The sequence below is a fragment of the Mobula hypostoma genome, chromosome 21, assembly GCF_963921235.1.
Source record: "Mobula hypostoma chromosome 21, sMobHyp1.1, whole genome shotgun sequence".
Lineage (NCBI taxonomy): Eukaryota > Metazoa > Chordata > Chondrichthyes > Myliobatiformes > Myliobatidae > Mobula > Mobula hypostoma.
This window is the reverse complement of record NC_086117.1, coordinates 43171861-43197500: the sequence shown is the minus strand read 5'-3', so window position 1 is coordinate 43197500 and position 25640 is coordinate 43171861. Positions and strand designations below refer to the sequence as shown.

The 25640-nt window shown below is 40.5% G+C and overlaps 1 protein-coding gene across 5 annotated transcripts in view; it reads left to right on the top strand.

Moving 5' to 3' along the window:
• LOC134359957 (uncharacterized) overlaps positions 1–25640 on the top strand; it is a 192714-nt gene that overhangs the window by 71632 nt on the left and 95442 nt on the right. For all 5 annotated transcript variants that reach the window (XM_063073858.1, XM_063073857.1, XM_063073855.1 and 2 more), the window contains exons 7-8: positions 22025–22102; positions 24750–24827. In XM_063073858.1, coding sequence (XP_062929928.1) covers positions 22025–22102; positions 24750–24827 — 156 coding nt within the window. The remainder of the gene's footprint in view (positions 1–22024; positions 22103–24749; positions 24828–25640) is intronic.

Below are 25640 nucleotides of genomic sequence, written 5' to 3'. Positions count from 1 at the left end.
TGAAGTAAATGCTTAATTCTGCTCCAAGTTCTTATGTACAGGGAAATTGCTCACTATTTGATAAGGGAGGGAGGCAGAAGAAACAAAATTATAGGTCAGTTAGCCTGACCAATGGTTGGAAAGATGTTGGAGACGATTATTAGGAACAAGGTTTTAGGGTTCTTGGAGGCACATGATAAATTAGGTCAAAGTCAGCATGATTTTCTAAAGGGAAAATCTTGCCTGACAAATCTATTGGAATTCTTTGAGGGAATAACAGGCAGGAGAGACAAAGGAGAGTCAGTGGTTGTTGTGTAACTCGGTTTTCAGAAAACCTTTGACAAGGTGCTGCCCATGAGGTTGCTCAACAAAATAAGAGCCCATGGTATAACTGGATAGGTACTAGAATGGATGGGAGATTGGCCGATTGGCAGGAGGCAAAGAGTTGGAATAAAGGAGGCCTTTACTCGTTGACTGCCAGTGACCAGTGCTATGTCTCATGGTCTTATATTTTGGCAGAAGGAATACAGGCGTGGACTGTTTTGTAAATAGGGAAAATTCACTAATATTAACTTGCAGGTTGAGTCAGTGGTAAGGAAGGCAAATACAATGTTAGCATTTATTTTGAGAGGTCTAGAATACAAAAACAAGGATGTAATACTGAGGCTTGACTGCACTTCAAGAATGCAAGGATTAATGTATAAGGAGCATTTGATGGGTCTGGGTCTATATCTGGTGGAGGTTAGAAGAATTGGGGTGGGGGAGGATCTCAATGAAACCTAATGAATATTGAAAGGCCTGGATAGAGTGAATGTGTAAAGGGTGTTTCCTGTAGTGGGGGAGTCTTAAGACCAGAGGGCACAGCTTCAGAATTGAGGAATGTGCATTTAGAACAGAGATGAGGAAAAGTTTCTTTCACCAGAGAGTAGTGAATCACAGCTTTGCCATAACAGCTGTGCAGGCCAAGTCACTGGGTACATTTAAAGTGGAGTTTGATAGGTTCTTGATTCACTCATCAAAGGTTATAGGGAGAAGGCAGGAGAATGGGGTGGAGAGGGATAATCATCCATGATGGAGTGGCAGAGATGGGCTGAATGGCCTAATTCTGCTCCTATGTCTTATGGTCTAAAGAGACAGGGAGGGAGGTGAAAGAGATGGGGGAATGGAAATGCTAATCCAGGATGGTAGCACAGCTGTGGAAAGGGAGGAGTCATGGAATGATTGGCTACTAAATCAATGTGTATGGAATTCAGAAACAGGAAGAGAGCAATCATTCTGTTGGGTGTATTCTCTATACCTCCATTAGCAACAGAGGAGCAGATGGGGGTTGGGGCAGATTTCAGAGAGGTGCAATAATATCAGGGTTGGTGTTATGGGTGACTTTACCTCTTATTGATTGGTGCAAACAGTTTAGATGAGGCAGAATTTGTTAAATGTCTCCTGGAAGGCTTTCTGACACAATATGTAGACAGACCCACTAGAGAGGAAGCCATACTAGATATGGTGCTGAGCAAAAAAACTTGTTCAGTTAGCAGATTTCTGGCGAGGTGAGCATTTTGGAGACAGTGGTGGCAAATCTCTGACCTTTTCTGTAGCGTTGGACAGGGATAGGAGCAGACATTATGTCAAAGTATTTAATTAGAAAGGATGAATTATGATGCTATTTGGCAGTAACTTGGGAGTGTAAATTGGGAACAGATGTACTCAGGGAAATGCACAAAGGAAAAGTAACGCTATTGAGGGAGCACTTGCAAGGGACTTTGGATAGGTTTGTCCCATTGAGGCAGGGAAAGGAAGGTAGGGTGAGCAAACCATGGTTGACCTGTTATGTGGAACATCAATCAAGTCGAAAGGAGGAAGAATGCATTCTTAAGGTTTAGGAAGCAAAGATCAGACAGGACTCATGAGAGTTACTAGGTAGCCAGGAAGGAGCTTAAGAATAGATATAGAAGAGCTGGACCAGAGTGAAGGAAGGCCTTAGCAAGTAGGATTAAGGAAAATCCTAAGGGCCTTTACATGTACATGAAGAGCAGGATAACGACTAGAGTGAGGGTAGTACTGACTAGGGATAGTAGTGGAACCATGAGTTGGAGGAGATAAGGAAGGTCCTTCAGTATTCACCAGCGAGAGGGACCTTGATGAATGTGAGGATACAGTAGAACAGATTAATATGTTGGAAGATGTCAAGGTTAAGAAAGAGGGTGTGTCGGAGCTTTGGAAAAACATTAGAATAGCTAAGTCCCTGGGGCCAGACAGGATATACCCAGGTTACCATGGGAAGTGAGAGAAGAGATTGTTGCATCTTTGGCAGTGATCTTTGCATTCCTCACTGACCACAAAAGCAGTCTAGCAAATTGGATGGTAGCAAATCTTATTCTTTTGTTCAAGAAAGGTAATAGAGATAATCCTGGGAATTATGGACCACTAAGTCATCAGTGATGGGCAAACTATTGGAGAGGATTCTTAGAGACAGGATTTACAAGCATTTGAAGAAGCATAGTCTGATTAGGATAGTCAACATGGTTTTGTGAGGGGCAGGTCCTGCCTCACAAAGTTGATTGAATTCTTTGAGGAAATGACAAAACAATTTGCTGAAGTTACATCAGTGGATGTGGTTTTCAGTACATGAATGTTGGTAGGCATTTAACAAGGTTCCCTATAGTAAACTCATTTAGAAAGTCAAGAGTAACGGAATCCAGGGAAATATGGATCAGAATAGGGTTGCCCACTGAAGCAGAGGGTCGCAGCAGGTGAAATGTATTCTGCATGGCTGGTGATGATCTGCAGTGTTCTTTTCTGGGAACCCTGCTTTTTGTAATTTTTATAAATGACGTATAAGGCAATGGAAGGGTGCTTTAGTAAATTTGTAGATGACATGAATTTTGGTGATGTTGTTGATAGTGTAGGTTGCTCTAGGTTACAACAGGACATTGATAGGATGCAGAGCTGTGCTCAGAAGTGGCAAATGGAGTTCAAATGGAGAAGTGTGCAGTCATATTCTCTGGAAAGTTGGTCTTGAAGGTAGAGTACAAAGTTAATGGAAGGATTCTTATCAGTGTGGAGGAGCAGAAAATCCCCAAAAATTGCTGTGCAAGTTGATAAAGTGGTTAAGAATGCTTGTGATGTGTTGGCCTTCATTAGTCAGGGGATTGAGTTGAAGAATCATTAGATAAAGTTGCAGCTCTATAAAACTCTGGTTAGACCACACTTGGAATATTGTGTTTAGTTCTGGTCACCTCATTATAGGAAGAATGTGGAAGCTTTAGAGAGGGTTCTTTAGCAGGTACATTAGGGAAATTTAAGAGATTCTTAGATAGACAGTTGGATGCAAGAATGTGGAAAGGAAGGGTTAGTTTGATCTTGGAGTAGGTTAAAAGGTCAGCATAATGTTGAGGACCAAAAGGTCTTCACTGTGCTATGTTGTTCTATATCTATTGATTCAAACACCATGAGGTATTGTGGCATTGAGTCAAACAGGTACAAAACAACTTCTTACTTATCACTTACCTTACTTGGTAATGGTTGAGAAATTGGAAGGAGCATTAATATTACTCTGGGTTGTGTAAAAGTAACTAGTCTGTGAGCAAAAGTAACTGGTTAACCTGTGCACTGATTGATAAGACAAATCTTGAAGAATGTAGCTGCCAGTTGGCCCTGTGATAGGGATAGGGAGTGAGAGTATCAAGAAAAATGGAAGTGCCTATTTGAGGTCATCTTTAGTCATCAACATTAACCAAAAAAGGCCTAGCTAGAGAGGACATGAAGAAGTTGTTTCCAGTAGTGGAAACTTCTAGGACCAGAGGATAGCGCCTCAGAGTAGTCCCTTTGGAATAGAGATGAGGAGGAATTTATTTAGCCAGAAGGTAATAAATTTATAGAATTCAATGTCTGTAATGGGTATGGACACCAAGTCATCAGGTGTATTTAAAGTGGAGTGGAATCAGAGGCCCATGATGATTCAAAGTGGAGAAGGAGCACTTGGACATATCCCCATGTCCACTCACTTGCCCTGTTAAGTATCTCCTGCTCCATCAGTGGTAGGGCTTGCAGCTCCGACATTGCCTTAGTTAGCCACCTCAGCCTTCTACTCAAACCCCTCTGTAGACTTGATTCTAAATTTGTAATCTCAGATTTTGCATTACTACAGTTATACCTTCTTTGGTCATCCCTATTTTCCTTCATTCCTGAATTGGCAATCAATAATATGATCCACTATCAAATGACTATGGATTCACAACAGTTTTTTTTAGATTAGAGATGAACAGTGAGGTGGAGAGGGAAGTGAGAGAATGGCTGATAGAAAGAAATAGAAATAGAGAGGAGGAAAGGAGAATGGTATGGCATGAAAAGAGAAGGGTTGGGAAGGAATGGCAGATCTTGCTCGTTCTCCTTCTTCCTTCTTCCCTTTATCTCTTCCTTTCACTCTTTCATTCTCCTCTTTCCCTCTCTCACTCTATCTTCCCCTTTCATGATGTGATCCCCTCTTCCTCTCCCATTCAGTCTGTTTGTCTTTTTTCTTTATATCTCTTTCCAATTCCAATGATGGAAGAGTAGGGATATAGTTCCAAGTCAGTATAATATGCAAATAAAAAAGAAACATACAGATGTATTCCCATACATCTGAAGGTTTTATCATTTTTATAGATACATGGAATGGTATAGCACAGAAACAGATCTCTCAGCCCATGTTATCTGCAGTGAACACAATGCCAAAGAAAATTGACTCTCTTCTGCCTCTGTGATCCAAATCCCTCCATTCTCTGAATATCCATGTGTCAATCTACCAACCTCCTAAACACCAGTATTGTATCTGTTTCCATCACTAACCCTGGCAGCCCATTCCAGGTACCCACCACCCACTGTCTGAAAAAGTAATCTGTTTGCATATCTTTTTTTTAATTCTCTCTCTCTCTCACATTAAATGCTTGTCCTCTACTATTTGACTTTTCTACACTGGGAAAAATATTCTATCTACCCTAGCTATGTCTCTCATAATTTTATAAACCAATTAGATCTCCTCTCAGCCTCTGACACTCCAGAGAGCAACCCAAGCTTGTCCAACCTTTCCTTTAGCTCAAACCCTTCAATCCAACGGCATCTACCTCTTTGGCACCATTTCCAAAGTTTCCATATCTTTTCCATAATGAGGTGACCAGAATTGCATACAGTACTCCAAGAACAGACTATATGGCTGCAACATGAAACAAAATTTTTATATTGTTGCAACATGGTTATGGAAATCTTGAGTTTAGAAGACTGACAGTAACCTTGGTGAGTTTTGGCGGTGCTGGTGGTAGAAGAAATGAATGTTCAGGGTGTGGGTCAAATGGGTTACTTTGCCCTGGACTGTGTCAAGATTAATTGAGTATTGTTGGAACTACTTTTATCTAGGCAGTTGGCGAGTGTATTCTTTCACACTCCTGACTTGAGCCTGGTGTTGGAGGAAAGACTTGCATGTCAGGAGGTGAGTCACACTCCACAGGATACACAGTGCATTGTGGAGCCCGAGTATTTAAGACTTATCTTCTTATTTTTGGTTAATGTTGATTCTTAAATTATTGATGTTTAGAGATTTGGCAATGGTAATGCTATTGAAACTCAAGCTTATGTGGTCATACCCTCTCTTGTTGGAAATGGTTATTGCAGTGCATTTGTACCACTTTTGAGCCACATCTGAATACTGTCAGGGTCTGTTGCATTCAGACATGGGCTGCTTCATTTGCTAAGGAACTGCACATGTGTTGAATGTTGTACAACTGTTAGTAAGTAGCTCCACTTATGATCTTATGATGGAAGCAAGGTTAGCAATGAAACAGCTGAATATGGTTAGGCCAGAGATTGCATTTAGAAACTATAACATTTACTGGGCTGGAATAATTGATATTCAACAATCAAAGTCAACTTCCTTTCAACAGATTATGGCTTCAGCCATTAAATTCATATCTCTTTGATGCCAATTGCTTTAGTTGTGTCAAAACACTTTGATACCATGCAAGAGCAGTCTGTCTCACCTCATTTCTAAAAATTAACTCCTTGATATTTGTCCAATATATTGATACAGTCAAGAAGAAGGGTCTACTTCATTAAGAGTTTGAGGAGATTTGGAACGCCACCTAAGACTTGCAAATTTCTACAGATGTACCGTGGAAATCATTCTGACAGACAGCATCTCCATCTGGTGTCGAAGCTCCAATGCACAGGATCAAAAGAGGCTGCAGAGTATTGTAGACTTGGCCAGCTCCATCATGGGTACTAGCCTCCTCTCCGCCAAGGACATCTTCAAAGGTGGTGCTTTAAGAAGGTGGCATCCATCATTAAAGATCTTCACCATCAGGACATGCTCTCTTCTCATTATTACCATCAGGGAGGAAGATACAGGAGCCTGAGGAAGCACACTCAATATTTTAGGAACATCTTCTTCCCCTCTGCCTGAACAGTCCATCACCCTCACTGTTCTGCTCTCTTTTTACACAGTTTAATTATTTATATGTATATATAACATAGTAATTTCTTTATGTATTGCAAAGTACTGCTGCCACAAAGCAACAAATTTCATGACATATACCAGTTATAATAAACCTGATCCTGATTCTGAGTTGGGGTAGTAAATTGTGAATAGGAAAAGGACATATGGAGGATACAGAAGGGTATAAATAGGTCAAGGAAATGAGCAAAAAACTGGCAGATGTAATGTGGGACCAACAACTCTGATAGAGGCAGATGCCAAGATTTTAAGCTCACCAGTGGGAGGTGGTGCTTTAGCACTGCTGGCCCACCACCTCGAGGGAGTCTTGATCATAAGCGGGCCGAAACTCCTGAAGACAGGTGGCAGATCAGCTGATGATCCCACTGGTGATAGCACAGGACAGTTAACATCTTAGTCCACGTGTATTTTTTAACTCTTAACTGGGGGAAAAAGTGAATTTGTTTATTTTGGCAAGAAAATTTTTTTAAATGATAGATCACTGATCTCTTAAATAAGTGGAGGATCTACATTTGCAGTGCACAATTAAAAAAACCTTGTTCAGTTACAAAAAATAATTAGGAAAGTTAATGAGATCTTTAAGTAGAAGGACTTGTCTGTTTTAGTGAGAGATGAGGCAATAATATTTTCTCTCTGAGATATGTGTCTTTGGAATACTTTTTTTTGAATGGGTAGTAGAAGCAAATAGATTCTTGACAATCCAGGAGTGAGACCTTTACCTCTGGGTAGGCTGGAATGTGGAGTTGAGGGTACAGTGAGGTCAGCCAATATTTTATTGAATGGCAGAGCAGGCTTGAGGGAGGCAAATGATCTATTCCTGCTCCTGATTTGCGTATTTATTTGTATATCCATTCATCTTTTGCATCAGGTGACTGATTCTAAATGATGGATAATCATGAATTCCTTTCTCCTATCTGGTTTTCTGAATGGTTTGAGAGGAGGATATTAAGGAGGAATCTCCGAAGCCAAGAACTTACCTTTAATGTAGAGGAGGCCATTGAGCTCTTGATGCCAAACTTTGATCGAGCTGTGAAAGATCTGTAGCACAGATTTATTTACAATGGCTAATTTTCATAGTTATAGCAACATTTCTGTAAAACAAAGGAATGATCTGTATTGGTTACTTCAGTGCCTTTAAATCAGAAGGCAAATATTATTGCCCTTTCTCAGCCTTTTTTATTCTTTGCTCTAGCTGTTTCCATTACTAGGAGTCTAAGAAAATGAGGGAAAAAACAGCTTTTTATCAACTACATAGATTGGTTCTGACAAAGATAATTTGAGGAAGAACTTGACAGTAAAATTGCACCCCTTCTAACATTCCTCAAAATGATTGGCTAGAATCAGAATCTGGAAAGAAATGGTTTGATAGTATGAAACAGCAAGTCTTTAGGATATTGCGTTTTGTGAGTGAATGCAGAGAATAGAACAGAGGAAGATTAAAGCTAAAGACTATGATAAAACAAAAGACTCAGTTGAGAGTCAAAAGAGAGGAAGGCGCGTACTTACAAGCAGAAAACTAGTATTCCCCATACAGAAATTTTTTTCAACTTGTTGCCCCTGTGAGGGGACCCATAAGATCTACAGCTGAACTCATTGGGGGTTTTAGTTGTATATACAGGTACGAGAACCCTTGAGAAAACAACATTTCTTAGCTGGGTATGTTTTGGAAGGCATAAAAACAGATTACTGCACTTTGAATTCTTGCATAGTACTTATAGAGGGATGAGGTAGAGAAAGAATGCACTAATGTCCAAAGAGAAGGAGACATACATGACTCTCTGTATCACTCCATTTTCATTGAGGTAGACAATTATTTACACTGATTTTATGGAGCTAGATTGCAAAAGTAATGAATGATTTCTTACAGCTTCTATCAACTTGCTGTGCAATTTAACTGAAGTTGTCATTTTCTATCCAATATTGCCATCTTTATGAGGAACAGGTCATGCAGTAATTTGGAGCCTGATGAACATATCTAGGTTATAGCATTCACAAAATTAGAAACCAAATTCATAAATACACACCTTTAATGTCAGAACTGAAACTCTTCAAAGCTTGTGAAGCAACATGAAACCAGTTTTCTCTACTTAAGCTCTTCTCCATGCACTAATACAGTGTCTTTTCCTGTGAATCCCTGACAGAAATGATGAGGATTGGAAGAGGGCATGTGGGTAAAGATAAGTTATCATAATCCACTATGATGTAAGCAGTGACATGAAGAATGATAACATTGAGGCACGTGCTCCTGACAGCCCTGTTTCTGCCATAAATCCTTTTCCAGCAGTCTGTTTGTCACTTTCATTCTCAACAATAACTTAGATGGTTTTACTTGAGGGAAATTAGATGGGGTCAGGAGTAAGTATGTGGGAAATGGTAATTCCTTTCCGTAAATTTGTCCAAGTGACTACAAAATGTTAGGATAAGTTAACTTCCCAATGGAAATTGAAAATGCCAAAACTTTATAATTCGAGAAGTCGGAAGTAATTTCCTGAACAGAAGGATCTTCCAGGAACATTGCATCCATGTAAACATTTACATGTCTCTGCAGAAATATGTGGCAAATAATGGCTGTGACTTCAGGTTTGCTTTGTGAGAGTGTCACTATGTTATGCAGTAACTTGTACATTGGCTTTCCTAGGAACTACACCGCAGAGCTAGATTTCAAGATCTTACACAGTTTGATTTCTGCTAATGCACAATCCATCCAATTGACTAATAGAGGCTAAACTCCAGAGGAATGTAGTAATTAAGGATGATAGTGTAAGGATACTATCTCTCAGGATATATCAAGGTTTTGGATTATTCCCTTAAAGTTTAGTTCAAAGCTCGAAGTAAATTTATTACCAAAGTTAATATGTCACCTTATACAACCCTGAGATTCATTTTCTTGCTGGCATACTCAATAAATCCATAATAGAATAATAACCGTAATAGAATCAATAAAAGACTGCACCAACTTGGGGATTCAACCAGTGTGCGAAAGACACAAACTGTGCAGATACAAAAAGAAAAAAATATATAAGCAATAAATATCGAGAACATGACATGAAGAGTCCTTGAAAGTGAGTCCATAGGATGTGGGAACATTCTAATGATGAAGTGAAGTTATCCCCTTTGGTTCAAGAGCCTCATGGTTGAGAATAATAACAATTCTTGAACTTATGGCGTGAGTACTGAGGCTCCTGTACTTTTTTCCTGATGGCAACAGTGAGAAGAGATCATGTCCTGGGTGGTAAGGGTCCCTGATGATGGATACTGCTTTCCTGCAGCAACATTTCATGTAGATGTGCTCAATGGTGGCAAGGGCTTACGTCTCACCTAGGAAGCAATATAAACATAAAGACGATAAATTAAAGATTAATTATTGCTGTATTTGTATTATTTTAGATTTTTTTAATATTGTGGGAAATTAAAATAAATAATTCAATTCTTGCAAGATCTGTAGAAGATATTCTTCCTTAAAAATATAGCTTGGTCAGACGCAATGTTTCTTATACTATTGTTCATTCTGAATCATTATTTCTACTAAGTTAAAATAGGAATAGTTGATTTCTAATCTTTTTTTTTGTTTTTCAAGCGCATTTATACAAAATATTTTTTATGATTTATATCCATATTTGGGGAAATTGTGTTGTTCATTTCTCTGTGAAAATTTTAAGTGATTAACTATTTTGCGAATCTAATTGTACAATGAATAAAGTTCAGGCTTATTTGATTCTTTTCCCCAAATTATGTTTTCATTGTAGAGTATCAAAAGAAACTTGTAATTTTTTTTTTCAATGGCTTCAGACTCTTAACTTTGGCAACCCAGGGCAATTTCAAATGGAAAGCTTGCAGCCAGACAATTTTTTCGATATCTAACGCTTGACCAAGATATTGAATTGACTTTATTACTTGCATCCTTCATATACATGAGGAGTAAAAATCTTTATATTACATCTCCATCTTAATGTGCAATGTGCAATTTATAGTAATTTATAATAAATAGTATGTACAACAGAACAGTCAATATACCATAGAAATACAGTTGTATCAGCATGAATTAATCAGTCTGATGGCCTGGTGGAAGAAGCTGTCCAGAAGCCTGTTGGTCCTGGCTTTTATGCTGCAGTATAATTTCCCGGATGGCAGCAACTGGAACAGTTTGTAGTTGGGATGACTCAGATCCCCAATGATCCTTCGGGCCATTGTTACACACCTGTCTTTGTAAATGTCCTAAATAGTGAGTGTTCACATCTACAGATGCACTGGGCTGTCCACAGCACTCTCTGCAGAGTCCTGCGATTGAGGGAAGTACACTTCCCATACCAGGCAGTGATGCAACCAGTCAGGATGCTCTCAGTTGTGCCCCTGTAGAGAGTTCTTAGGATCTGGGGGCCCATACCAAACTTCTTCAGCCATCTGAGGTGAAAGAGGCGCGGTTGTGCCTTTTTCACCACACAGCTGGTATGTACAGACCACGTGAGTTCCTCGGTGTTGTCTATGCTGTGGAATTTAAAGCTGTTCACCCTCTCAACCCCAGATGCATTGATTCAATAGGGGTTAGCCTGTCTCCATTTCTCCTGTAGTCCACAACCAGATCCTTTGTTTTTGCAGCATTGAGGGAGAGATTGTTTTCTTGACACCAGTGTGTCAGGATAATGACTTCTTCTCTGTAAATTGCCTCATTATTATTTGAGATTAAGCCAATCTACAAACCCCATTTCCAGAAAAGTTGGGATATTTTCCAAAATGTAGTAAAAACAAAAATCTGTGATATGTTAATTCAAGTGAACCTTTATTTAACTGACAAAAGTACAAAGAAAAGATTTTCAATAGTTTTACTGACCAACTTAATTGTATTTTGTAAACATACACAAATTTAGAATTTGATGGCTGCAACACACTCAACAAAAGTTGGGACAGAGGTATGTTTACCATTGTGTTACATCACCTTTACTTTTAATAACACTTTTTAATCGTTTTGGAACTGAGGATACTAATTGTAGTAGATTTTTAATTGGAAATTTTGTTCATCCTTGCTTGATATAAGACTTCAGCTGCTCAACAGTCCGTGGTCTCAGTTGTCTGATTCTCCTCTTCATGATACGCTATCCATTTTCAATAGGAGATAGATCTGGACTGGCAGCAGGCCAGTCAAGCACACGCACTCTGTCTACAAAGCCATGCTGTTGTAGCCCGTGCAGAATGTGGTCTGGTATTGTCCTGCTGAAATAAGCATGGATGTCCCGGGAAAAGACGTCGCCTTGATGGCAACATATGTCTCTCTAAAATCCTAATATACACCTCAGAGTCAATGGTACCTTCACATACATGCAACTCACCCATGCCGTGGGCACTGATGCTCCCTCATCACAGATGCTGGCTTTTGCACCTTTCGCTGATAACAATCTGGATGGTCGTTTTCATCTTTGGCACGGAGAATTCGACGCCCGTTGTTTCTGAAAACTAACTGAAATGTGGACTCATCTGACCACAGCACACGGTTCCACAGTCTTTCGGTCCATCTGAGATGAGCTCGGGCCCAGAGAACTCGCCAGCGTTTCTGCATAGTGTTGATGTATGGCTTTCTCCTTGCGTAATACAGTTTCAAGTTGCATTATACCTCACCTGCTACCAATGAGCCTGCTTAATATGGAGTCTTCCGAACCGGTTTTACTTGAATATTCTGTGCACTTTTCAATCTTATTTTAACTCTGTCCCAACTTTTGTTGAGTGTGTTGCAGCCATCAAATTCTAAATTTGTGTATATTTACAAAATACAATTAAGTTGGTCAGTAAAACTATTGAAAATCTTTTCTTTGTACTTTTGTCAGTTAAATAAAGGTTCACATGAATTAACATATCACAGATTTTTGTTTTTATTGCATTTTGGAAAATATCCCAACTTTTCTGGAAATGGGGTTTGTATTTGAGATTAGTATTGTCAGCAAATTTAATTAGCAGATTGGAGCTGTGGATGACAACACAGTCATGGGTATGCAGAGAGTAAAGGAGAGGGGCTTAGGAGACAGCCCTGAGGGCACCTGTGTTGAGGGTCGGAGGGGAAGATGTGACGGAGCCCACTTTTAACACCTGCCAGTAATCTGACAGGAAGTCCGGGATTCAGCTACACAGGGTAGAGTGAAGGCCGAAGTTGCTGAGCTCCTTGTGTAACCTGGAGGGAATTATGGTGTTGAATGCTGAACTGTAGTCCAAGAACGGCGTTCTCACATGAGTATCCTCCTTCTCCAGATGTGTAAGGAAGGTGTGTAGAGCTGTGGCTGTTGCATCATCTGTTGATCAGTTGTGTCGGTACGCAAATTGTAGGGGGTCCAGTTTGGGTGGCAGCATGCTGCAGATGTAGTCCTTGACCCGCCTCTCAAAGCATTTGCTTATTATTGAGGTGAGTGCAACAGGACACCAGTCGTTCAGACATGTTACTTTGAGTTTTTTAGCTACAGGGACAATGGTGGATGTTTTGAAGCAGGAGGGCACTCTACACTGGGAGAGGGAGAGATTAAAAATGTCTGTAAACACACCTGCCAGTTGTGCCTCGCACACTCTGGGCTCCCACCCTGGGATGCCATCTGGGCCCACAGCCTTACGGCTGTCCACTCGTTGGAAATACCTGCGTACTTCATCCTCAGAGATGAGGAAAGTTCAGGTCTCTTTGGCAGCTCTCCTCAGTGTTGGCAACATTGAATCAAGTGTAAAAAAGATTTAGCTCATCTGTGAGAGAGGCAGCGATGCTGGCAGCACCACTGCACTTAGCTTTGTAGTCTGCAATGGTGTGCAGACCTTGCCATAAGCTGCGTGTATTGTTGGTGGAGAGTTGTGTCTGGATCTTGTCCCTGTATTGTTGTTTCGCTGCCTTGATGACTGCGCACATCGTAGCTACATTTCTTGAGTTCCTGTTGGTCACTGGCAACATAACCTCTGTGGTAAGTGTTGCTTGCACAGAACTGTTGATCCAGGGTTTCTGGTTTTGGATAGACCCTGACCGACTCCTATGCACTTCCGGATGAAACTCGTGACCCCTTCCGTAAACTTGGAGACATTCTCATCATCGAAGACATTCCAGTTGACATCATCAAAGCAGTCCTGTAGCATGGAGACCGATTGGTCGGACCAACAGTGGACTGTTTTAACTCTAGCCACCTCTTGTTTCAGCTTCTGCCTGTACCACAGTGATCACAAGATGGAGGAGTGATCCGATTTTTTTCCAATTTTGTGAAATTGGTTTTAGAAGCTGTCAATACTTATAATGTGAGGTGGGCTTGATGCTATGCACTATCATCAACATGCACATCTAATGATTCAACTAGCATCAGAACAAATAAGATTTGAAAATGCACTAAACTGAGTAATTTGTGTAAGGGAAGAAAGCATTGTGATGGATATATATGTTAGAAAAAAACGTTTTCTCAAGTATCAATAGTTTATGACCATAAGACCATAAGACAAAGGAGCAGAAGTAGGCCATTCGGCCCATCGAGTCTACTCCGCCATTTTATCATGAGCTGATCCATTTTCTCCTATTTAGTCCCACTCCCCTGTCTTCTCACCATAACCTTTGGTGCCCTGGCTACTCAGATACCTATCAATCTCTGCCTTAAATACACCCAATGACTTGGCCTCCACTGCTGCCCGTGGCAACAAATTCCGTAGATTCACCACCCTCTGACTAAAAAAATTTCTTCGCATTTCTATTCTGAAAGGCCGCCCTTCAATCCTTAAGTCATGCCCTCTCATACTAGACTCTCCCATCATGGGAAACAACTTTGCCACATCCACTCTGTCCATGCCTTTTGACATGCGAAATGTTTCTATGAGGTCTCCCCTCATTCTTCTAAACTCCAAGGAATACAGTCCAAGAGCGGACAAACGTTCCTCATATGTTAACGCTGTCATTCCCGGAATCATTCTAGTGAATCTTCTCTGTACCCTCTCCAACGTCAGCACATCCTTTCTTAAATAAGGAGACCAAAACTGCCCACAGTACTCCAAGTGAGGTCTTACCAGCACCTTATAGAGCCTCACCATCACATCCCTGCTCCTATACTCTATTCCTCTAGAAATGAATGCCAACATTGCATTCGCCTTCTTCACTACTGACTCAATCTGGAGGTTAACTTTAAGGGTATCCTGTACGAGAACTCCCAAATCCCATTGCATCTCAGAACTTTGAATTCTTTCCCCATTTAAATAATAGTCTGCCCGTTTATTTTTTCTGCCAAAGTGCATAACCATACACTTTCCTACATTGTACTTCATTTGCCACTTCTCTGCCCATTCTTCCAATCTATCCAAGTCCCTCTGCAGACTCTCCGTTTCCTCAGCACTACCGGCCCCTCCGCCTATCTTCGTATCGTCAGCAAACTTAGCCACAAAGCCATCTATTCCATAATCCAGATCGTTGATGTACAATGTAAAAAGAAGCAGCCCCAACACTGATCCCTACGGAACACCACTGGTAACCGGCAGCCAACCAGAATAGGATCCCTTTATTCCCCACACTCTGTTTCCTGCCAATCAGCCAACACTCTATCCACGTATGTAACTTTCCCGTAATTCCATGGGCTCTTATCTTGTTAAGTAGCCTCATGTGTGGCACCTTGTCAAAGGCCTTCTGAAAATCCAAATATACAACATCCACTGCATCTCCCTTGTCTAGCCTACTGGTAATTTCCTCAAAAAATTGTAATAGGTTTGTCAGGCAGGATTTTCCTTTAAGGAATCCATGCTGAGTTCTGCCTATCTTGTCATATGCCTCCAGGTACTCTGTAACCTCATCCTTGACAATCGACTCCAACAACTTCCCAACCACGGATGTCAAGCTAACAGGTCTATAATTTCCTTTTTGCTTCCTTGCCCCCTTCTTTAATAGCGGAGTGACATTTGCAATCTTCCAGTCCTCCGGAACCATGCCAGAATCTATCGACTTTTGAAAGATCATCGCTAATACCTCCGCAATCTCCACAGCTACTTCCTTCAGAACACGAGGGTGCATTCCATCTGGTCCAGGAGATTTATCTACCTTTAGACTATTCAGCTTCCTGAGTACTTTCTCTGTCGTAATTGTGACTGCGCACACTTCCCTGCCACCCTTGAGTGTCCGGTATACTGCTGTCTTCCTCAGGAAGACTGATGTAAAATACTTGTTCAGTTCCTCTGCCATCTCCTCATCTCCCATTACGATTTCTCCAGCATCATTTTCTATCGGTCCTATATCTACTCTCACCTGTCTTTTACTCTATATATACTTGAAAAAGCTTTTAGTATCCTCTTCGATATTATTTGCTAGCTTCCTTTCATAGTTAATCTTTTCTCTCTTAATGACCTTCTTGGTTTCCTTTTGTAAGGTTTTAAAAACTTCCCAATCCTCTCTCTTCCCACTAATTTTTGCTTCCTTGTATGCCCTCTCTTCTGCTTTAACTTTTGCTTATGAAGGTGAAATAAATGTTGGATCAATTAAAGTAGATGGGTTTATAGACAGAAATTCAAGGGTTCAGTCCCACTGAATATGGACATCATTTAGGAGGCTGGCATTGTTGCATGAAAGTTAGTGCAGTTGACTCATAGTTCTAGTGACCAGGGTTCAATCCTGACTTTAAGGGGTTTTCTTATTCTCCCTGTGACTGAAAAGTAGAGGAACTGGGCATTCAAGTGCAGGATTTGCAAAAGGTTTATGTTCAGCATCAAGTAATGAGGAAAGCTGACTGACTTGTTGCTTATAGCAAGGCAAATTGAGTGCAAAGCATGCGTTATGCTTCAGTTACATCGGGCATTTAGGAGGCCACATCTACAGTACTGTGCAAACCTTTGGAGCCATTTCTCAGAAGTTTTTCTAGACCTAGAATGGATATATTGTCTTAAGATAAAAGGTTAGGCACTTACCTTCTGGAGTTAAGTGACGATTGAAGCATGTAAGATACTAAACGATCTTGATAGTGGAAATACAGATATTTCCTTTTCTGAGAAAACAAGAGTGATGAAATATATTCAGTCTGCACTGTAATTTCTCTATAACTTTATTTCTCTCATTACAGATTCTGAAGGAAATAAGAGGAAATAAAGTTGTTTGTGCAAAAATTGTGAGAATCAACTAAATTAATTTTCTTCCAATTGTAATCATCCTACTCTTTTTCTAGCTGTACATCTATTACCATTATCTTCTTGATTTTGATCAAGTACAAAAAAACTCTGTTCATGCTGCTCAGATTCCTACACTTCCATTTAAATTCCATTAGATTCGTTTTCTGTAGAGCCATACAGAGAACATTATGTGATGGCAAATGAGTACTGAAAGAGCACGCTAAAATGTTAACTGGTTATGATTTTTGGAGTGTTTGACCAAAATTGTAAGTGAAGATTTTTCAAGGATAAATGATGCTCTGATGTAGAGTGGATTTTATTCAAAGGCAATCCAAGTCCCTTTAGTGTTTTGAAAAGGATTTAAAAACATTGGTTTTATAATAAAAAATAAATATATCCTTTACAAAGACTTTTACTTCTGTGGAATCTATTTTTGATGAGTTTCCAACTGAATATGGCATTGCTGACTCTCATCTTTAATATTTCTATTAAAAGTATGGAACAAAGATGGGTAAATGAAGTTTGAGGCACAGCCATTGTGGTGAAAATGGCATGGTTAGAGCATTGGCTGATTGTTAAGAGGCTGCAGGTGGGAAGAAACAGATCCTTTTCTGGTTGGCTTTCAGTGACTAGTGCTGTTCCACAGGGGTCAGTATTGGGACCGCTTCTTTTTATGCTGTATATCAGTGATTTAGACGATGCAATAGATGGCTTTGTTTCCAAGTTTGCAGATGATACAAAGATTGGTGGAGGGCCAGGTGCTGTTGAGGAAACAGGAAGGCTGCAGAAGACTTGGATTGATTAGGAGAATGGGCAAGGGAGTGGCAAATGCAAAACAATGTTGGAAAATGCATGGTTATACACTTAGGTAGTAGAAATAAATGTGCAGACTATTTTCTAAATGGGGAGAAAATCCAAAACTCTGAGGTGCAATGGGACTTGGGAGTCCTTGTGCAGAACACCCTAAAGGTTAACTTGCAGGTAGTGTTGGTGTTTGAGGAAGGCAAATGCAGTGTTAGCATTCATTTCATGAGGTCCAGAATACAAGAGCAGAGATGTGATGCTGAGGCTTTATAAGGCACTGGTGAGGCCTCACTTTGAGAATTGTGAACAGTTTTGGGCACATCATCTAATAAAAGATGTGCTGGCATTAGAGAAGGTTCAGAGGAGGTTCAAAAAGTGATTCCAGGAATGAAAGGCTTATACAAGGAATATTTGATAGCTCTGGATCTGGATTCACTGGACTTTTGAAGGATGAGGGGGAATCTCATTGAAACCTTTCGAATGTTGAAAGGCCGAGAGAGAGTAGATGTGGAAAGGATGTTTCTCATGGTGGGGGAGTCTAGGACAAAGACACAGCCTCAGGATAGAGGGGCATCCATTTAAATCAGAGATGTGGAGAAATTGATTTTGTAAGAGAGTGGTGAATCTGTGGAAATTACTACCACAGGCTGCTGCGGAGGCCAGGTCGTTGGGTATATTTAAGGTAGAGCTTGATGGATTCTTGATTGGACATGGCAATCAAAGGTTATGTGGTGAAGGCCAGGGAGTGGGGCTGAGGAGGGGGAAAAAGGATCAGCCATGATTGAATGGTGGAGCAGACTTGATGGACCAAATGGCCTTATTCTGCTCTTATGTCTTATGGTCTTATGGAAACAAGCTCAAGCAAATGAAGATTACTACCATGCCTATGTGGAAAATTGAATTTAGTAAAATACGGTCTGGAAGTTACAGCTTTTTAAATTGAAATATAATATAATTCTAATATCAGTGTTACCAAAATGTTTAGTATATGTTAAGTATCTGACAACTGTGATTGAACAGAGGATCTGGTTGACTGAATGAGTAATTAAATCACATGGTAATGAGACCAAACACTGCAACTACTGTATGTAAATTCTACCAGATATGCAGTCAATTACACTTCTGTAGAGAATATGGATAAATGAACTTCCATGGCATATGAGGACATGGCAGTTTTATCATAATTCAAGTGTTGTGGGATGCTTCAAAACTCTGCCGTTAGAGTTTTAGATGTACAGGCTGCCCCTGAGTTATAACTGTCTGACTTATAGACATCTGTTATGATCGAGGTCCAATAATATTATTAAATTCAAGCATCTGTTCATCCCTAAGAACAGCAGAACTATTTTTTTCTTTTCACTTTAAATAATTTATCTTTCTTTATAAGTTCTTTTTGATACCATTGATTATAATACTAGAGGTATGGTTACCATGTCAAGAGATTTTTGTGTTCTCTTTGGCTTATTGGGAAAAATCAATTTGAGGATGTCTGAAAATGTAACCTGTTCTTAATGCTATAAGTTGTACAGAATATGTTCAGTGAGGTTCTAAATTGTTTTACATTTAAAACAGCTGGATAAGCAGACACAATTACATAATAAAACATTAAAAGAAGTGGCCTTGTTGAAATATTCAACTTTTGAGTGGGGCTGTGGGAGCAGATATAGAGAGCATGGCTGCCCTGGCTGAGGAGTATAGAACTATTGCTTATGGTGTTAAAGAACAGGCCAATTAGAGTTTTTTCTTATCCTCGATGTTCAGTTTTGGCTTTCATTCAGATTGATAGATTTTATGTAACAACATTTTACGATGAATGAAGTAGAGCTTGGTTCAACACTTGCTATGCATGCTTTGAAAGGGAGAACACAACTACAGTTGTGAAGTTCCCTGCTGCACCTGATGACCCTGTGATTTCTGGCTCAGAGGCCGATGTTAGACTGTCTTTAAAGAGGGTGAACCCTCGCAAGGCAGAAGGTCCCGATGGAGTACCTGGTAAGACTCTGAAAACCTGTGTCAACCAACTAGCAGGAGTATTCAAAGACATTTTCAACCTCTCACTGCTACGGACAGAAGTTCCCACTTACTTCAATAAGGCAACAATTATACCAGTGCCAAAGAAGAATAATGTGGGCTGCCTTAATGACTATTGCCCAGTAGCACTCACATCGACAGTGATGAAATGCTTTGAGAGGTTGGTTATGACTAGACTGAACTCCTGCCTCAGCAGGGACCTGGACCCATTGCAATTTGCCTATCGTCACAATGGGTCAACGGCAGACGCAATCTTCATGACTCTTCACACGGCTTTAGACCACCTGGACAACAAAAGCACCTATGTCAGGATGCTGTTCATCAGCTATAGCTCAGCATTTAATACCATCATTTGCACAATCTTGAATGAGAAGTTACAGAACCTGGGCCTCTGTACCTCCCTCTGCAATTGGATCCTCGACTTCCTAACCGGAAGACCACAGTCTGTGTGGATTGGTGATAATATATCCTCTTCGCTGATGATCAACACTGGCGCACCTCAGGGGTGTGTGCTTAGCCCACTGCTCTACTCTCTGTATATACATGACTGTGTGGCTAGGCATAGCTCAAATACCATCGACAAATTTGCTGGCGATACAACCATTGACAGTAGAATCTCAGGTGATGACGAGAGGGTGTACAGGAGTGAGATATGCCAATTAGTGGAATGGTGCTGCAACAACAACCTGGCACTCAACGTCAGTAAGATGAAAGAGCTGATTGTGAACTTCAGGAAGGTTAAGACGAAGGAACACATACCAATCCTCATAGAGGGATCAGAAGTGGAGAGAGTGAACAGCTTCAAGTTCCTGGGTGTCAAGATCTCTGAGGATCTAACCTGGTCCCAACATATTGATATAGTCATAAAAAAAAGTGTTGACGCATGGCCAAGTGGTTAAGGTGGTGGTCCAGTGATCTGAAGGTCGCTAGTTCGAGCCTCAGCTGAGGCAGCGTGTTGTGTCCTTGAGCAAGGCACTTAACCACACATGGCTCTGTGATAACACCGGTGCCAAGCTGTATCGGGCCTAGTGCCCTTCCCTTGGACAACATCGGTGGTGTGGAGAGGGAAGACTTGGCAGCATGGGCAACTGCCAGTCTTCCATACAACTTTGCCCAGGCCTTCGCCCTGGAAACCTCCCAAGGCGCAAATCCATGGTCTCACGAGACTAACGGATGCCTATATAAGTCATAAAAAAGGCAAGACAGCAGCTATACTTTATTAGGAGTTTGAAGCGATTTGTCATGGCAACAGATACACTCGAAAACTTCTATAGTTGTACTGTAGAGAGCATTCTGACAGGCTGCATCACTGTCTGGTGTGGAGGGGCTACTGCGCAGGACAAAAGAAGCTGCAGAAGGTTGTAAATCTAGTAAGCTCCATCTTGGGCACTAGCCTACAAAGTACCTTGGACATCTTTAGGGAGCGATGTCTCAGAAAGGCAGCATCCATTATTAAAGACCTCCAGCACCTAGGGCATGCCCTTTCCTCACTGTTACCATCAGGTAGGCGATACAGAAGCCTGAAGGCACACACTCAGCGATTCAGGAACAGTTTCTTCCCCTCTGCCATCCGATTCCTAAATGGACTTTGAAGCTTTGGACACTACTGCACTTTTTTTAATTTACAGTATTTCTGTTTTTGCACATTTTTAATAATCTATTCAATATACATAATTGATTTACTTGTTTGTTTATTATTATGTTTTATTTTTTTCTTTCTCTCTGCTAGATTATGTATTGCATTGAACTGCTGCTGCTAAGTTAACAAATTTCATGTAACATGCCAGTGATAATAAACCTGATTCTGATTCTGATTCTTAATTTAAGTTTAGAACGTTTATGGTTAATTTGTTTTGATGGTCTTTTAATCCTGCTGACTCGTGTGTTATTATTGATAAAGGAATTTGATGTGTAAATATAGCTTTTATATCTGTGAAATATTTAGATATTGCACTTACAGTGTAATTCAGCAGCCTTATTTTTCATTGAGGAAACGAGGGAAAACTACTGTATATGGTTAATAGAATTCTCTCTTATCAAGTCTGGTTTATTTAAGCTCTCAAACAATACTTTATACTTTATTGTCGCCAAACAATTGGTACGAGAACGTACAATCATCACAGCGGTATTTGATTCTGTGCTTCACACTCCCTGGATTACAAATATTAAATATTAAAAATAGTTAAAATTGGTAAATATTAAAATTTTAAATTATAAGTCATAAATAGAAAATAGAAAAATGGGAAGTAATGTAGTGCAAAAAAACCGAGAGGCAGGTCCAAATATTTGGAGGGTACGGCCCAGATCCGGGTCAGGATCCGTTCAGCAGTCTTATCACAGTTGGAAAGAAGCTGTTCCCAAATCTGGCCGTACGAGTCTTCAAGCTCCTGAACCTTCTCCCGGAGGTTGATTGATCGATAAATAAATAAAATAAATAAATTCAATAAATAATTTCAATAAATCAATTCAGTGACGAAGGGTCTTGGCCTGAAACGTCGACTGCACCTCTTCCCACAGATGCTGCTTGGCCTGCTGCGTTCACCAGCAACTTTGATGTGTGTTGCTGGAAAATAAAGTGAACTGTTCAGATTCTGATAATGCACAAATTGCATTTTCTTCTATCTTTGTCTTATTTTGTTTACAATGTAGATTTTCCAGTCAAGTGCCCATTGATGAAACAATGTATCCGGACGAAGATGCAACAACTGACTACAGTCATATTCGCAGGTCAGTATTAGTGGCAAAATAAGGTGAGGCAAAGTTAGTTTATGAAGTGAAATACCTGTGTTGAAAACCATGTCTATAGTTTATAAATACAGTTTTCTGAATACCGTCTATGAAATAAATTTGGCCTCCAGAATGTGGGGAAAATCTGAAAGATCAAGGAGAAAGTACCCCATAACTGATGAGCATTAATTCTCTAAGTAGGGTTGCAGTTTGGAGAGCTCTTTTATGAATGTTCAAATCAAAATGATATTGAACCGTAAATGCTTTGTGACAGTATTGGTTTTGCTGACTACAAAGATCTAAACTGAAACAAAGATACCGTACAGAGCTACGGCTACCCTCACTAACGGGTAACACTTCCCTGTTTATCCTCCACAGTGAGTTTAGCTGCTAATACACACAATTTGAGTTGTGGGTCCCCCCTCCCTACCAAGGAGGAAGTTCTTCCAGCTAACCAAGCAATTTAAACACAGTTCATTTTTTTGATACAACGTGCGTTTAAATCCCAAAAAAGGTCCTTAAAACACATTTAAAACTCACAGAACTTTTTTAGCTTATAAAATACTTAAAAATTACAAATCACTTCTAAAACACAGAGGATTTCCAAAACAGGTACTATACCTATAAGCTAAAAAATCATACCAATAAGCGGAACAAGTGCTACACATGCCCTTACACTTCCTCCCTTACCACCATTCAGGGCCCCAAACAGTCCTTCCAGGTGAGGCGACACTTCACCTGTGAGTCGGCCGGGGTGATATACTGCGTCCGGTGCTCCTGATGTGGCCTTTTATATATTGGCGAGACCCGACGCAGACTGGGAGACCGCTTTGCTGAACACCTACGCTTTGTCCGCCAGAGAAAGCAGGATCTCCCAGTGGCCACACATTTTAATTCCACATCCCATTCCCATTCTGACATGTCTATCCACGGCCTCCTCTACTGTAAAGGTGAAGCCACACTCAGGTTGGAGGAACAACACCTTATATTCCGTCTGGGTAGCCTCCAACCTGATGGCATGAACATCGACTTCTCTAACTTCCGCTAATGCCCCACCTCCCCCTCGTACCCCATCTGTTATTTATTTTTATACACACATTCTTTCTCTCACTCTCCTTTTTCTCCCTCTGTCCCTCTGAATATACCCCTTGCCCATCCTCTGGGTCCCCCCCCCTTGTCTTTCTTCCCGAACCTCCTGTCCCGTGATCCTCTCATATCCCTTTTGCCAATCACCTGTCCAGCTCTTGGCTCCATCCCTCCCCCTCCTGTCTTCTCCTATCATTTTGGATCTCCCCCTCCCCCTCCCACTTTCAAATTCCTTACTCACTCTTCCTTCAGTTAGTCTTGACGAAGGGTCTCGGCCTGAAACGTCGACTGTACCTCTTCCTAGAGATGCTGCCTGGCCTGCTGCGTTCACCAGCAACTTTGATGTGTGTTGCTTGAATTTCCAGCATCTGCAGAATTCCTGTTGTTTGTGCCAATAAATTCCTCACAGAAATCGAAGACAGAGTCTAATTCACTCTATGTTTCTGTCATTTTCTTGATGTTCCTTAACCAGCCCTAAAAATCCTGGCGTGCTCTACATTTATACTGTTTCACTGCCACTTGGGTGACTTGACACACATAAGATATTTTTTTCAGATACCTTTTGATACAAGAGGTCTAAAAGATTCTTGAGCCAGAGTTCCACATACTCATAATTAACGCTGTAATGCTGACACCCTGATACACACACCTTCCAACTATTAACAGATCAGCTATTTGGTATGTTAAGTCATTATATCAATCCAATTTGCAAGCTTCCTTGAACTGAATAATTTAGCCAGCGTTGTCTGGTTTTCTGCAAGCTGAATTAAATAACGTATTGTCTTAGACTGCACATCTTCAGCAATGAGCCAGGTGCTGTGGACCAACAAGGCTCTGTAGGCACCTTATCACCTACCATCTTGTACTTCTTCCTCCCCTCTCCCCACTTTCTTGCTCTGACTTCTCATCTGTTTTGCAGTCCTGATGAACGGTCTCGGCCCAAAACGTTGACTGTTAACTGTTTTCCATAGATGCTGCCTGACTTGCTGAGTACCTTCAGCATATTGTGTGTGTTGCTTGGACTTCCAGCATCTGCAGATTTTCTTTCATTTGCTCTATAGACAATGCTTATTTGCAGAAGTGTCCTATTATCTTCCAGCTGATAATTGTTTCCATTTACATTAAGAACTGAAGACTGGCTCCTGTTTACAACAAGCAGCTGAACAAAAACTATTGGTTGGAAGTTTAACTTGCTTAAAAGTAGCAATTTGATCTCTAGAAATGTCAGCCGCTGTGTTTTTTTAGAAAACTGAGCTTGGCAAAAAAGAGAGGTGACCTGGACCTGGACCTGAACAGTGAATATCCATCACAGCTTTGAATTATTGTTCATAGAGAAATAGAGATATATGAAATGAACCCAAGTTGTCTTTTTGAGCAAATGTGGGAGCAATCCTACTTTAAGATATTTGAACATTGATAATAAACTTATAAATATATCTTCATGATTAATAAAATAAATACCTACATCAGTAATTGTGTATTCTTTCTCAGATCAGTTATACAGGCTATATATTTTTTCCACGCATTTTTCTTTGTGTTCTATTTTCTCTTCATATTTTAGGTCTTCAAGCCTTGACACCCCTGATGAATACGTGTATGAAGAGAAAGGTAATGGAGCAAGCCGCATGGCAACTTACAGGTCAGTTCCTCCAGCATTGCATGTGTGTTTCTACAGGTCAGTGTAACTGAACTTGTACCTTATAGGCAGTTGAGATGTCTAATTTAACTCTGCAATTAATCTATTAACCTATAGATGCTCAAAAATAGAACATAGGTATAAGTGCTGCTAAATTCAACATTATTTTTTCTGTTTTCAGCCTGTGAAGGGGATACAGTAATTCAGATAGCTTAGTGAGAAGAAAGGTCTTCTACTTGCATGGGCCTAATTTAGCCACCAACTCGATAACTCAAGTGGTAGTAAGAGGAGATCGTACTCAAGGTCAATCCCAGAAGTGAAGCCCCAAGAACAAGAAGTGTTGTGCCCGTAATGGAGCTATTGTAGTTGAATCTATAAACCTCTGCAGCCTCTTGCAATCCTGCACTTTGGAGATTTTGTCCATACCAGGTTGTGACACAATCAGAATACTCTCCACTGTACATTTATAAAACTTGGTTAAAGTTTTTGATGACATACCAAATAGAGCAGCTGGCATGCCTTCTTTGAGATTGCATCAATGTGTTGGGCCCAGGATAGATCCTCAGAGACATTGATACCAAAGAACTTGAAACTGCTCATCCTTTCCACCACTGCCCCCTCAATGAGGACAGATGTGTATTCTCCCGACTTCCCCCTCCTAAGTCCATAATTAGTTCCTTAGTTTTGCTGACATTGTCTAAGGTTGCTTCTGTGACACCACTCAACCAGCTGATAATCTCACCTCTGTGAGTCATCTCATCGTAATCTGAGATTCCACCAACAAAAGTGGTGTCATTCACAAATTTATTGATGATA